This window comes from Tachypleus tridentatus, chromosome 2 (assembly GCF_004210375.1).
Source record: "Tachypleus tridentatus isolate NWPU-2018 chromosome 2, ASM421037v1, whole genome shotgun sequence".
Classification (NCBI taxonomy): domain Eukaryota; kingdom Metazoa; phylum Arthropoda; class Merostomata; order Xiphosura; family Limulidae; genus Tachypleus; species Tachypleus tridentatus.
In genome coordinates, this window is record NC_134826.1 from 104247144 (window position 1) to 104262513 (window position 15370).

General features: G+C 34.4%; 1 protein-coding gene across 1 annotated transcript in view; it reads left to right on the forward strand.

The window, feature by feature from the left end:
* Nucleotides 1-3457: 3457 nt before the first annotated feature.
* Nucleotides 3458-15370, forward strand: part of LOC143244743 (calcium-transporting ATPase sarcoplasmic/endoplasmic reticulum type-like) — a 77578-nt gene continuing 65665 nt past the window's right edge. Inside the window, exons 1-2 of the mRNA XM_076489959.1 lie at nt 3458-4047; nt 14689-14936. Of these exons, the coding sequence (XP_076346074.1) occupies nt 14819-14936 (118 nt within the window). The 5' untranslated portion in view covers nt 3458-4047; nt 14689-14818. The remainder of the gene's footprint in view (nt 4048-14688; nt 14937-15370) is intronic.

Consider the following 15370-nt stretch of genomic DNA (forward strand, 5'->3'; position numbering starts at 1 on the left):
CAGCTGTCCATATGAAAAATATATCGTCTACGTAACGTTTTCATGTATGATGTTTTACAGGGCTTTGTTGCAAAATCTGTAAAAATGTTAGCATAACTGGGAGCAATTTTGGTACCCATTACAGCACTATTAACCCACATGTAATCCTCGTTATTAAATTTGAAGTTGTTTAGAGTTAAAACCAGGCTGACGAGATCAGTTACTGCATGAGGTTCTGATAGGTTAGAAATGTTTAATGCGGACTTTTAGAGTTTCTAGTCCTTCATCAGGTGGAATATTAGTGTAAAGGGAAGAAACATTCATCGTGCAAAGAAGACTGCTTGGTGGTTACTGTTCATCAATATCAATATGTTCTATGATGTTAAGAAAGTGGGCAGTATCATTCGTGTAAGAGTGGATTGTGTAGGGAATACATTTTATGTGTTGGTCAACAAAAGCGGGCATCTTTTCGGTAGCCATGTTTATATTAGAAACTATAGGTCGACCAGGATTGTTTGATTTGTGTAAGTTGAGTAAGAGATAAAATCTACGAGGAAACTTTTGTCTAGGTATCAAGTACTCAAAGGTTTCTTTGTTAATTTTATTGTTTTGGATGAGTTTTTTAAGTTTTTCAGTTATGGCTTTAATAAACTGAGTTGTAAGATCATGAGAGAGCTTTTTATATAAATTAGTGTCCTCTAGTTGCCAGTTAACTTCCGTGATGTCGTCATCTTTGTTAAGGACAGCAGTATCTCCACCATTAATCAGTGATGTCGAGAAACCCACTTGTTGAGAAATTTATATGCAAAAACGGCTCGTTTGGGTTGAGAAAATATTTTACATAGAAGGTCGAAACGTTGTTCGCTCTTCTATGTAAAATATTTTCTCAACCCAAACGAGCCGTTTCTGCATATAAATATCTCCACCATTGTCTGCTAGCTTTATTATGATATTTTTTTCGACTTAATATTGTTTAAAGAACGTTTTTTCCTTTTTGATTAATATTATTATGAAATTGTTTCAAAGACCTTAAGGTCTGTATTATGTCATTTTCTACATCTTTAATATAATTCTCTAAATGTGGTTCTCTGTTTGGTGGAGGTGTCCATAAAGGCTTTTGTGTAAAGTTCTGTGTGTGTTGATTTTCAGTTGGGTGGGGTTTTGTTGTGAAAAGCAAAAAACACCGAACTATAAAAAAAGTCCTTATGGGCATCTCTGATTCAATTAATACAATATTGTCTGTTAATCAATTCAGTGCTGTAAGTTTTGAGTTTGTATGTGCTACGAAGTAATAAGATAAAAATAGGAAGTAACTGGTTAGTTAATGTTATTAGTTACGTAACACCGTGAAACATATAGAGTTTTGTAGTCGAAGAAATAAAATTTCTGATATTAAGTGGACTGGACTTAGCATTCGTCTTTTTACCGAATAATCCAAAATAAACTATTATAACACTTGTGGAAGTGGGATTATTTTGATAAAAAATAGGATAGAATCCAGACTGAACCTCAGAGAGAAAATATGTGCTAGGACTGAGACTGAAAATTTGAAGAAAAAAAAAAGAGACGATGGAAAGATACAAAAATTAAAAGAAGATAAAATAGAAAAAAAAGACAGAAGATAAAAAAGACCGTGAAGAGAGAAAACATATAGTAGAAGTATGAGATAAAATATTTAGGGAAAATCAAGAACAAAGAAGGATGGAGATATGTAAGAGAGGAATTATTAGAATGAGATAAACGATTTACAGAAGAAATTATAATTATGAACAAAACCAGATTTCATCAAATATAATATTAAAAGAGTCATAGGAGATATATAGAAGGATTATAATAACCGTATCAAAGATGTACAAAAGGACATAAATGAAGAACAAATAGAAGTATAAAAGAAAATCCAATAAAAATGGAAGTACGAAATTACACCACGAGGATAAAAATGAGAGTCCGAAATTACACCACAAGGATAAAAATGGAAGTACGAAATTACACCACAAGGATAAAAATGGAAGTACGAAATTACACCACGAGTATAAAAATGGAAGTGCGAAATTACACCACAAGGGTGAAAATGGAAGTACGAAATTACACCACAAGGATAAAAATGGAAGTACGAAATTACACCACGAGTATAAAAATGGAAATACAAAATAACACCACAAGAATAAAAATGGAAGTACGAAATTACACCACAAGGATAAAAATGGAAGTACGAAATTACTTTGAAACAATTTTCGGAGAGAATGAATAGAATAGTGAACAATAAAATATTCAATTTGCTGCACATTTAAGAGGATCAACTTTAAAACTGCGAGCCATAACAACTACCAGACATTAGTGGTTTCTGTATCAAACAGATTTGAAGTGTCACATCAAAATGTGCAGGAGCAGGGTAAGGAACTTGCTAAAAATATGGAAAGGTTTGGCCAGGATAATTTACATGAAATGGTGGATTCGTTGGAATACGATCAAGTAACAGATCACAGAGTAAATTGGCGAATATTTTAGAATAAAGTTGTTTATTTGGCAATTAAATTCTAACAATTAAAGCTGCGGATAAAAAACTAAATCTTTATCCAGCAACTACGGATGGTCAGATCAAATAGTGGAAACATGAGCTTCCTCTGATGGAAGTCTGGAATATCTCAAAGAGTTAAATAGATAATTGATTACGAAGAAGAGAAGAAGCAAGCCAAACCACAATAGGGCTACAACTGAAACTTAAAAGGACATATTTCCAGGAACTGCAAACAAAACCCTGCAAAACTATAAAATGTTCCCAAAGGATGAAGAAAATGGAACTTCTATAAATAAGGAATATGGATTGCCTTTAAATATTTATTTAAACTTATTTTTAAATACTTATAATTAGAACGACAAGTAACGATTTTTTGTTATTAAGCGCGACGCTACACAGTGGTTCACCTGTGTTCTGCTGATTCTGGATATCGAAATCCGAATTTTTAGCGTTATATATCCTCAAATTTACCACTGAAGCACCAAGGGGCTTTATGAATTAATCTTTAAGTATTAAACGAAAATATCAATCACAATAAAGATGTCCAAAGATGAGTTCAAGAATTACATAATCAGGATTAATTCTTTTGTTAATAAATCAGTAAAAACAATGAAATGAAAACAAAACGTTATGAAGACCAGGATACGTAGAAGGAGCTGCTTTACATTTTATGTTAGTAACAAAATTTACTTTAATTTCAGGCGTTTATAGTAAATAGAGGGCAAATTACATGGATGTCAAATAATAGGTCATTTGAGAAAAATAATATCATAAATAAGAAAGCAATAAATTTCGTAAATGTTTTAAACAAAATGCTTAATAATGTATATATATATATTTTTTTAAAAACACAAAGCTTGATTCTGATTCTAAATTTGTACAGTTGTGTTGCGATTTTCTGATGATGAGCCAAGTTCCAATACGTCGACAGTTATTTTAGTTTCTAAGCTTGCGTTAAGTAGTGATTCAGAGTCGACTTCGCCATCTAGCAAACTATTTTACTCAGCGACTTCTAGTTGCAATTATGTTACTAAAATAAAATACAGTGTTAAAATTGCATGGATTTAAAGCCAAAGTCAGAAAACTATTAAATACCATCTATTAAGGTAAAATAAGAATGACAAAGTTATAACAAAAAACAGATAGCTTGCTGTGAGATACAGTGTGTAATGGACATCTAATATATCTCTTTTTTTAAACTTTTATAGTTTTTGTTATAACCGCAAGGGGACGTGACAATGAAACAAACTTATCTTTACTAATTACCCAAACTTGTAGCTCTAGATAATACTGCAAGAGGGCGCAATAATCAAACATAAAGCTATCTATTCTTACTAATTAACCCACACGCAATGTGTCTACCGTGGTCTCGTAGCGAATGAAAACGTGGTGGCTGTGATCTGTGCTGGTGATTGCGACCATGACGGATCGTTACGAATAAACCAATCTACTTTTGAATAGAAAGTGGTAAACCCTTCGAATCTGTGAAACCAGGTGATAGTGTGGGACCATCGCCTGTTACAGCAACCTTGTAGGAAGGATCGGAAGTGGTAGGTGATCTTTGATTGACAAAATATTGTGCAGTGTTAGCTAAGGGCTTCTGATCAGATGAGAGCCATTAGAAGTACTTAATATTATAAAGTAATACTTCGGATGTCTAAGATTTTTGTTGTTGCATTACTTCCATTTATTCAAGGTTGTGTGTTATTTGTATTACAGTCGAAGACTATCATTGAATTGTTTTATGTAAAGTTAGTAATTCTTCAAGTTCGTGTTGATCCTATGATTGGAATTGTATACTATTTGATATATAGCTACTGAGCAGATAACTATAGATTTAGATCATGTCTACATCATGTTTCAATTCAGATTAAAGAATTACAATAACTGTATAAAACTCGTACTCTACATATAATAATAATTTCTCAACTTCATTTGTTTTGAAAAACATCATCTTCAGGTTTTGGGAAGAGAGGAAATGCTACAAATAATATTTGTTACTTTGTATTTAAAACTAGTGTGTAGAAATCTTAAAAGAAAAAAAAAGTTTGCAAATAAGTCCGAGAGCTTTGTGACTTAGAGGCCGAGCGTGACCGAGTGTACTGTGATTGTGAATGCGATGTGTCTAAGGTTCGCGTCCCGTTACTGCAAAATCACACCCCTCACTTTGTGGCCAACAAATTCTACTATTTGATTTCAGTAGCCCAAGGATTTTCAGTAGATGATGTTTACTAGCTACCTTCCTTCTGTCTTTTAGTTCAAAATTAAAGACGGGTAGCTCATATAGCCCTTGTGTCGTATTGCACGGATTTCAGGAAGAAATAATATTCGATTTCATAAACCCAGAAATAAATAAATAACCATTATACACACATAAGTAAAAGAATCTAAATGTAAAGTTAATTCTAAAATTTTTCGCGTATTTAATTTACTTGTTTGTTTGTTTGTTTGTTTTGGAATTTCGCACAAAGCTACTCGAGGACTATCTGTGCTAGCCGTCCCTAATTTAGTAGTGTAAGACTAGAGGGAAGGCAGCTAGTCATCACCACCCACCGCCAACTCTTGGGCTACTCTTTTACCAACGAATAGTGGGATTGACCGTCACATTATAACGCCCCCACGAGGGCGAGCATGTTTGGCGCGACGTGGGCGCGAACCCGCGACCCTCGGATTACGAGTCGCACGCCTTACGCGCTTGGCCATGCCAGGCCCATTTAATTTACTATTCATGGCTTTGTCTCAAACAGGTAAAAGTCATATTTTGTAATGGTCTGTATAAGCCAAGTTCAGAGGATTTGGAGATTACGACAAAACACAACTTAACTTTTAAGTTAATTGTTCCTATAACTCTTGAATAGCGCAGATAGCCTTCGTGTAGCTTTGTGCGAAAGTCAAAAAAAAAAAAAACTCTTGAAAATCGTCAAGACACCAAACAGGGTTTTTATTTTTTATGTGTTTTCGCCCACAAAGTTCTAACTATGTACTTGTAATACATAATCACAGTTACAAATTTTTCAGGAGAGGTCTATCGATCGATGCTAGTGTCACAACATATATATTGCACTTTAAAGGCTTGTCTAGGCAGCAAGAGAATATTGTCCTCTTCGCGATTGGATGAGATTTATACTCGGGATAATGTGCGTAAATCAGCAACTTCGAGAGACAAATACTTACAGGTAACAGAAGAAACCAAACGTTAATTCTTTGATAGACTGTTTAGATTGTTTCATGATGAAACTTTCTAGAATGAACGGCAACTGCCTGTTGTGGAGACACAAATGTAGAAGACGACGTTTCGAGAGTCTTCCGCCTTTCGTTTTCAGTTTGTTTGTTTATTTGTTTGTTTTGGAATTTCGCACAAAGCTACTCGAGGACTATCTGTGCTAGCCGTCCCTAATTTAGTAGTGTAAGACTAGAGGGAAGGCAGCTAGTCATCACCACCCACCGCCCCAACTCTTGGGCTACTCTTTTACCAACGAATAGTGGGATTGACCGTAACATTATACGCTCCCACGGCTGGGAGGGCGAGCATGTTTTGGCGCGACTCGGGAGGGAACCCGCGACCCTCAGGTATTTTGTTTTCTATATGCTAATCGCTCGCTATTTTGTTATCTTTTATTAATTAACAAGTAGTTCGCCAATTTGATTGTATATGTCATTAATTTGTTTGAAAGTACACTGAAACAAAAGTCCCATAGTTGCTAACTATTTTACTCACAGACGTCTTTCATAATTCATTTTAAATAACGAAGTACGGGTATGTTTACTTATAATGCTTAATAAATAATAATGAATAATATGCTTTCGTTAATGGATTTTATAAATGCATGGACTGAGGGTTCACAATTTACGTAAAGAATACCCGTTATACGTGGTTTTCGATGACTTGAAAATTCAAGCGGATTTTCGGAAAATGTTATCGTTAATGAATAGTTTTGACATTCTATATAATAGTGGTTGTGTATGTGCTATACACTTGTTTGAAAGTACAAACCTACACAATCAGCTGTTTGCGCTGTATACTCTGTAGAAAATTGAACTTCGAATCATAGAGTTGTGAACCTTGAGAGTACCTTGAATTTCTTGTGATTGTATACAACAGTAATATCTAGAAATAACTTCTGTTTGATGTTTCCTTCTTAGTCTTTTACTTCAAAATGTTAAATAAAAGTGTTACCAGAAACATTCAGAGAGAAATTCAGTTATGTTTTATGAATGAACACGATATTTAAAAAAAAATTCGTTACGAGCAAATATATATATATATGTATGTATGATTTTTGCTGTAGGTTGCTGTAACAACCACAAAATTGATCCTAATTTTGCTCTTTTATGTCTTACGAGATCTTAGAAAAATGTTACATGAATCGAAACTAGTACATAAACTTATAATCTGAATGTTTTCAGAAGGTAGACTTTTCTTCGTCAAGCATAATCAAACGTAAAGTCCAATGCTTATTGATGAAGGATACCCACTTGTTGTGTGTTATTAATGATGTTTTTAAAAGAACAGAAGAGTTGGACTGCTCGAGTCCTACACGAACACTAGTAGTAACTCAAGGCAAAAACATGTTTAATATCCTTTCTTGGTACTATCAAAAGTTTTACTTCTGTAGCTACTTATAGCTCTCTCATTCTGTAACAGTTAATATATCGTACATTTTGCGCATGCTCTGTTTAACTGTCGACCGACTATTTTAAACAATGTATACGCATTTAGTGAACTATACGACAATGGAAAGGAGAGTTTGCCTTTGCCAACAGGGAGTTATAATGGCGTCATGTAACTTTTAAAATAAACTTCAGATAAAAGAGCAATTCCATTTTTGAAGATCACTGAGTAGTTTTCGTAGAAACTTATCCAGAACACAGCGAAATATTTTCGTTGATGAATAATTTTAATTTTCTCTCAAGCAAACTTACTGAATTTAACTAATCAAAACGGTGTCTGACGTTTTAATGATGCGATTTAGGTTCTTTGTGAGTGGCTTTCCTATTTCATCACAAACTAATTATTATCAAACGAATGTTCGACTGAGGCTAGCAAACAGCACAAAACCAAAACCTTTGATTTGATCAGAAGCTAAAAGTTTCTTTTGTACAAAAAAATATTATAATTTATTATACATATCATAAAGTGCTCCCTGCTACCGTGTTTTTTCCGATAATAAGACCTACCCATAAAATAAGACCTAGTGTGATTTTTGGGGATAGTTTTAATATAAGCCCTACCCTTAAAATAAGCCCTAGTTAAGAGTGGCAGGAAGAGGAAAGAAATAAAAAAAATTAATTTATTAATTAGTTTAATAGTTAGTTAATTAGTTTGTTTAAGTATTAATCAGTTAGTTTAATAATAGTTTATTTTAAATGGTTAGTTTAATAGTTTTACTTTGTAACTTCATTTTTTTAATATATCAAAATAAGACATCCCCCGAAAATAAGCCCTAGTGTCATATTTTGGAGTGAAAATTAATATAAGCCCTGTCTTATTTTCGGAGAAACACGGTAGTACAGCGATAAGTCTACGGATTTACAACGCTAAAATCATGGGTTCGATTCCCCTCGATGGGCTCAGCAGATAGCCCGATGTGGCTTTGCCATAAGAAAACACACATTATAAGGCATTAGTATTAGGCGTATCGCATTTTTAACATTAAATTATTTATTTACGCATTTAGTGTGCTTTTTTATTATCGTTTTTTTTTTCTACTTCAAGAAAAAGAATGTACAATCTTATTTCAACCATATTATGTCCGCCATATTTAATGCCGACGACACGTTTCGTTCAACCCAAAGCTCATCGGTATTGGTCGAACGAAATATTATTTGTATAAAACACAAACTGAGACACCCGTCCTACATTTGGGAATATAAGGATTGAATGTAAAGCTTGAAGTAATAAATTAAAAATCCGTATTTATATGTAAAATTTACTTTACAACTATTTTATTTCACACCTACATTATTCCACATTACATAAATGGTGTTATAATTCTTGTCCTGTGGTAACTTTATCACTTTTACTTACACCTCTCTACAGTCTCAGTGTTTGTTGATACTCTAACTCAAGGGTTCCCAACCTTTTGGCACTCGCGACCCCTTACCTAAAAGTTTGAAACCCATGTGACCCCCTACTTAGGGCTTACTATCAGCAGCTTAATTTTTCTTTTATTTTCTGTGAAGGAGAGGGAAAGAAACATCTAAAAAATATTTTAAAATTCTGTAATTATTTATTAGCAAATTAAATCACATTGGTCCAACCTGAATTCACAAAAAGAACATATATTTCTTAAAATAATATTAACATAGGTTTGAACAGCTATCCAACCCAGCTAGTGAGATGCCTGATGTTGCATTTCAGCAGCAAGCTTTGAAATTCGTGGCCGAGCGTTTGTTAGAGCCAGTCTCATGTCATCTCCAACATCCAATCTGTTCTTATTCTTTGTTTTTATATTGACAAGAGTGGAAAATCCTGCCTCACACAAGTAGGTAGAAGCAAATGGAACAATGACACGTAAAGCTATCATGCTGACTTTGGAGTATGACTGATACATAGCGCACCAGAACTGAGTCACGGATTTCACCTTGAAGAAATCACGAGCTGAAGAGTCGTTCCTTAGATCCAGAAATTCATCTTGGATCTCATCTGGGATGCTGGATACATCAAGTTCAGTACAAAATGGGTTCCTTACCAGGGCCTCCTGTTCCTGTGATAGCTTAGGGGAAGTAACGCTCGACTTCCTTTTCTGGAGACTGAAGATGCTCGGTAATCTCATCCTTGAAGAACTGATCCAGTTGGATCTGAGACTCATCCGTCACTCCACAAAGTTTTTCAAACATAGCGATGTTTCCAAGATTGGTTTTCCGACGCCAGTTCTGCAGTTTGGAAACAAAGGCCCGAAGACTATCTTGAAAAAGGAGAACATGTGTTTCCCTTCCTTGAAGCTTCAAATTGAGCTTGTTCAGCTGGTCAAAAATTTCGGCTAGGTACGCAACCCTTTTATCCCATGCTTCATCTTCGAAGTGAGCTACAAGATCTTTCCTTTCTTGAGTCTCCAGGAATAGCTTTATTTCATCTTTCATTTCAAAGACACGATTAATAACGTTTCCTTTCGACAACCAACGTATTGCTGTGTAGAAGAGAAGGACTTCGTGGTCAGCATTCATGTCTTTGCATAGTTCTTTGAATAGGCGAGTGTTGAGTGCTTGAGTCTTCACATAATTTACAATTTTGATTACAGATTCAAGCACTTCCTGCAGAGAGGCAGGGGAGAGTCTTACTGGCGAGAGCATATCGGTGAATCATGCAGTGGATGCCCTTTGCTTGAGGTGCTAGCTTCTTCACTCTCGACTGGAATCCTGATTTCGATCCCAGCATAGCCGTTGCCCCATCCGTACAAACCCCACACACGTTTTCCCATTGAAGATCTTCGTCTTGAAAAAAAGTTGAAACTTTTTCCATGACATCATCAGCTTTTGTTGTGGTTTCAAGTGCACTGCAGAATAAGAATTCGTCTTTGATGTCACCTGAATTAATGTATCTCACGAAGACAAGCAACTGAGAACATGAACTTACATCTGTTGACTCGTCAAGCTGAAAGGAGAACAAAGGGGAACCTTTGATTTCAGTCAAAACCTATTCATTCACATCCATAGACATTTTAGAAATGAGCCTCTGTATAGTATTATTTGACAGGGATACTTGCTGCATCTTCTTTGCACTGGCTTCTCCAAGAATAAGATTTACTGCTTTCATCATGCAGGGTTTAAGAAGTGTTTCTCCAATCGTGTGAGGCTTTTTTTGTTTAGCAATTTCGAATGCAATCTCATATGAAGCTTCCACCACGGCTGCACTGCTGCTGAAACGACCCACTTCTATCGATTCTTTGGCTTTTAAGACACCGTTCATGCCGTTTGAAGAAATCCAACCCTTCTTTGCGTGTTCTGGATGTTTTGTCTCGAGATGACGCTTGAGTTTTGATGGTTTCATTGACTATGCACTCAGGACAGCATGGCACAAAACACACTGTGCTTTCTCGATGCCGTCGTTGGCGAGCACAGTGGTGAAGCCAATGTTGAGGTAGCATTCTGAGTATCTGCGCCGTTTAGCCATGGACACAACTCACCTCTACTGCTTACTTATCGCCTTGTTAAAATAAAATAAAAATGTTGAATAATGAACTCTTTGGCAACTGTAGATCTTACACTGACTACTTGTGGGGGTGCAGGTAGAGTAATGATGGGGTAAGTATTGGGAGGGAAGGGAGCGTGGCCAGTCGCGCGATTCGTCATCCACCAATCAGCAACGGACATGTGACTCACGTGTCGACAGCGAGCACACACACACTTAATCACAGCTGAACAGACACACAAGCATACGTACATGCGCGTGCACTCACATACTCGCTACTCACTAGTACACACATACATATAGTTGCAGACACATACATATTCACACAGGCACATTCACTCACAGGCACGCATACATACACCCATAATATCACCTAATGACATTGAACTAAAGTAGCACACGTTTTGCTTTGCACCGAAACAAAAAAAAAAAAAAAAGTAAGAGCATGAAAATGTAATTGATGAAATAAAATTAATGTTATCCTAAGCTACTTCTAACAAGGCTACGCGACTCCCCTGCCAAGGCTTTGCGACCCCAAGGGGGTCGCGACCCACCGGTTGGGAACCCCTGCTCTAACTGCTTCTTGATAGATTATATTATAAATTCTTCCCTTTCTGGTCCAAAATAAAAATATTTCTTGATAATCCTACTCTTGAACACCTAACATAGGTCCCCAAGGGAGATGCAGAAAGCCTACGGATTTACAACGTTAGGGGTTCGATTACCCTTTGTGGACACAGAAGATAGCCCGATGTGGCTTTACTATAAGCAAAAACACACGTCCAATATAGAAATGGCCACCTGAAAAGCAAGGTATTTCAGATGTCGTCCTGTCACTTTGTGGATCTGAGCTTGTTCTTTGGTTGCCATTATTTTTCCGTGTCGAAAATGAGAACATTTGATATCTTCATTGTACAAACTCAAATTTGTCAAATAACAAAAACAAACTCAAAATCTTCTAGGAATAAGAATTGGTCCAGGATTGTAGAGTCATTAGCTAAACAAACATAGTTTTGCTGTGGGTGGGGCTGGGTAACAACTGTCCTATGACAAGCTTCTTGGTCTAATATATCAACCTCTCTATTTTTGTTGAGATTGATTCAACGACCACGGATTAGTTAGTGGATAAAAACACACAAACAATTTTGTTTTCTTTTCTACTTTTATAAGTGTAGATTTGTTATAATAACAGCTGTTATGATTCAAACGAAATGGATATGCTGACATAATCTGGTTTAAATAATACTGTATGCTATGTATGTAAAAACGACTGGTATAGGTAGAGAAAATTCTATGTAGAGGAGCGAACAACGTTTCGATCTTCTTCGGTCGTCGTCAGGTTCACAAAGAAAGAAAGAAGTAACTGACCGATAGCTGACCACGCATCACCGATTAATATTGTGCGCTCTTTTTGAAAACATCAACAAACGTGACTGGGCAAATAATATGGTGTTAAAAATATAACGGTCTAATAGTGTGTATTATTACAAGTATATTGAATTATAATAATTCTTCGTCAAGTTGTAAAGGCGTTCACATCATATTCTGTATGTGTTAACGTTTATAAAATAATTTCTATGTGTAATCTTGAAGGCAATAAATTAGTGTTTTAATATGATAAAAGCTGACATTTACTAATTATTTTTCATTCAAAGAGAAATGGTCTCTTTTGTTAATAACAGTATAGTCTAATATACTGACTATAATCTGAAAAGTAAAGAAAAGAGAAAAAGAAGAACAAAATCATCCATAAACAACGTTGGTATTCGTTCTTACGTTAGTACTGTTTCAATTACTTACCTGATACGTGTCTCAACGATAGGTTACAGTTCTAAAATCCTAAGTTCGTTTCCTTATGGTGGACACAGCAGATAGCTCATTGTGACTTTACTGTGAAACAAACGTAACTACTTGTTGTAAGCAAAAGTGCTGAAATAAACACTCGTTAAATAAGGCGGGAAGAGATTAAATCTCTGCCCGTGTTTCAACATTTTGTATAAAGTGAATAATTTGTCGTAATAGTAGGTTTTCAGTGCGCAATAAAACAGTTGTTTAGTACTAAAGACATAAATTGCACTGTAGAAATTCGTTCCCTCTCATTTGAACAAAATTTCTTACAAGTTTCATATTATGGGAGTAACTTTTTAGTAACTTTATAAAGTATTAATTGTAGCGCAAAATAATTGAATCTTAGATTTCAGAGGTACAATTTTCGACGTGAATTGCGACAGTACTTTTATGAAATATAGAAGTATATTGTTAGTGAATTGTTCTTACTTTTCATATGATTACATATTACGTTATATATTTTGCATTTTCAGCATGGAAGAACAATTAAATTTTAGTGCACATATAAAACAGTTTGTCTTGAATCATGTAACTTACCACAATTGCCATTTAAAATTAACTTAAGTTCTAATTGATCTACCTTTTTTGCTTTAACACTTTTTTTCGGATAAATGCATTCACAACCACCGCTTGCAATTTAATGATTTTGGAAAGTTTGTTTGTTTGGAATTAAGCATAAAGCTACACAATCGACTATCTATGCTCTGCCCACCACGGATATCGAAACCCGGTTTCTAGTGGTTTGAGTCCGGAGACATGCCGCTGTGTCATTGGGGGGCATATTGGAAATAATATGAATGATTGGCTTCATATATTATCGTTAGTCAGTATCAGTTTCTATTCATTATCAATTTTACTTCTGACAAATTTAAATTTTTTTAAAAATTGCTTACATATGTCAGAATCAAGATTAACACAGTGAATAATGTAGCTAATTTAATACACCAGTTTTACTAGAGCACGCAATGTCATATACATAATTAATAAAATAAAAGAACAGTAGTTAGTGGTGGGTAATTATATTATTATAATATAAACAGATTGTCAACAGCACGAATGTAAATAATAATAAATATATTTCTTAGTTTGAATTGTTTCTAGTGTAACATTAGGCTTGATGTTATCAAAGTCTAATAACAAGTGGTATGATGAAAATGTAAATATTGTCAATAATTATCATAAGAACACAAACATAAAGCATATTTAAACATAAAGGCAAGAGGTCAGCATTTCTCCCTTCAAGGTCATTCTTTCATATGCGGAAACAAGTTTTGAATCAGAATACTTTATGATTGAGGAAAGTTTTCGTTGGTATACCATCTAACTAAAAGTTGAAACTAACAACACACACTCAGGAAAAAACACTTGACACTTTTATAATTAACGTTAAACAAAGAATAACTGTTGGATAAACTTGATCAGTAGGTGCTAGGCTTATAGTTGTAAATGTTTGTAACATGTTTCAATATCCATCATTATAATTTGATCATGCAAAGAGATATCCCAAACTTACTTACGTAAGTTCCTAAAAATTTTAAACAGAAATGAACCTGCACCTGTTTTTGTTTTTCTTATACTCTAGAGAAGATAAAATTAAAGTAATTTATTCATGATTAATATTTTTAATAGGTGTCTTTCTTTTCTATTCTTTTCTATAATAAGTGGACTTTGTAATTAATACTTCTAAGGGTCTGAAACAGAGGAAAGGCAATCCTATACTAGAGCTTGGATCCAGAATTTCCAGTTCCTTTTATATGATTTAGAGATTTATTGTTAATCAACAGTTGCAAAAGGTGACACTAGCTCTGATTGGTTACTGTTAATTGGTTAATTTACCTAGTAGATGAGAGGTAATCTTGATAGACTCAATAGCCTTCAGTCATTCTGCCTATTTTTTATGTCTTTACATATATATATGTGTGTGTATTTCATTTGAATTCAGTTGAGGAAGAACCATAAAATGTGCATTTTTTTGTGTAATTAGGCATGATTAACCTGTAAATGTTAAACCAGTTCTTTATGTAAACTGATTGAGTTTATGTGATGTTTAACATTGTTATTTTTCAAAATTCTTTTAGTATTTTAAAAATATTTAATACCTTTCTTTACATCCAGTTACTTGGAATATATTTATATATAAAAAAAAGATGTTGAGTTCTCACCAAAGATTATTTAATAGTATTTGTATTTATTATATTTTTTTGCTTCTTAGGTACACACGGGTCAGATTTGTTCCTGGTGCCACACTAAATTTTGTATAGTTCTTAGGGTGTCATTGCACTGAATAATCCTTTCCTCTGTGTTCTTAAGTGTTAACTGTCCATAAAGTAAACTAGTGAGTAATGGAGTTGGCACATATGAAAACATGGCAAGAAGTTGTAGATCATTTCAATGCTGATCCTGAAAGAGGTCTCTCGGAAGATCAGTGCCAGAAATACCTTGATAAATATGGGCCTAATGGTGAGTTATTACTTAATGCTTTTATACATTCTGTATATGCTCACAAAGAATGTGCATGGATGTTATAATAACATAAGAATAAGCATGATAAGAGAAAACTAATTAGCTATTCAGTGAAACATCTTGCCCATGAAAATATCTACTGGTTGGAGATAAATGTTGTATACAACATTTAAACAGAGTTAACATTATAATACTGGCATCTAAATTACTTGATGGTTGCCAGAAAACATAACAGAAATCAGGTTTTGGTACTTACAGTAAGCAAAGCACAGACCAACTATTGTGTAGCTTGTGCTTTACAACAAATAAAACTATAATAATGGATTTTTTTTGTTTGTTTGTTTACAAGGTGTCATATTCTACTTCCTTTTGAGGAAGGATCTATATACATGTGGCTTACATGAGAAATATGTAAATATTTATTATTAGGT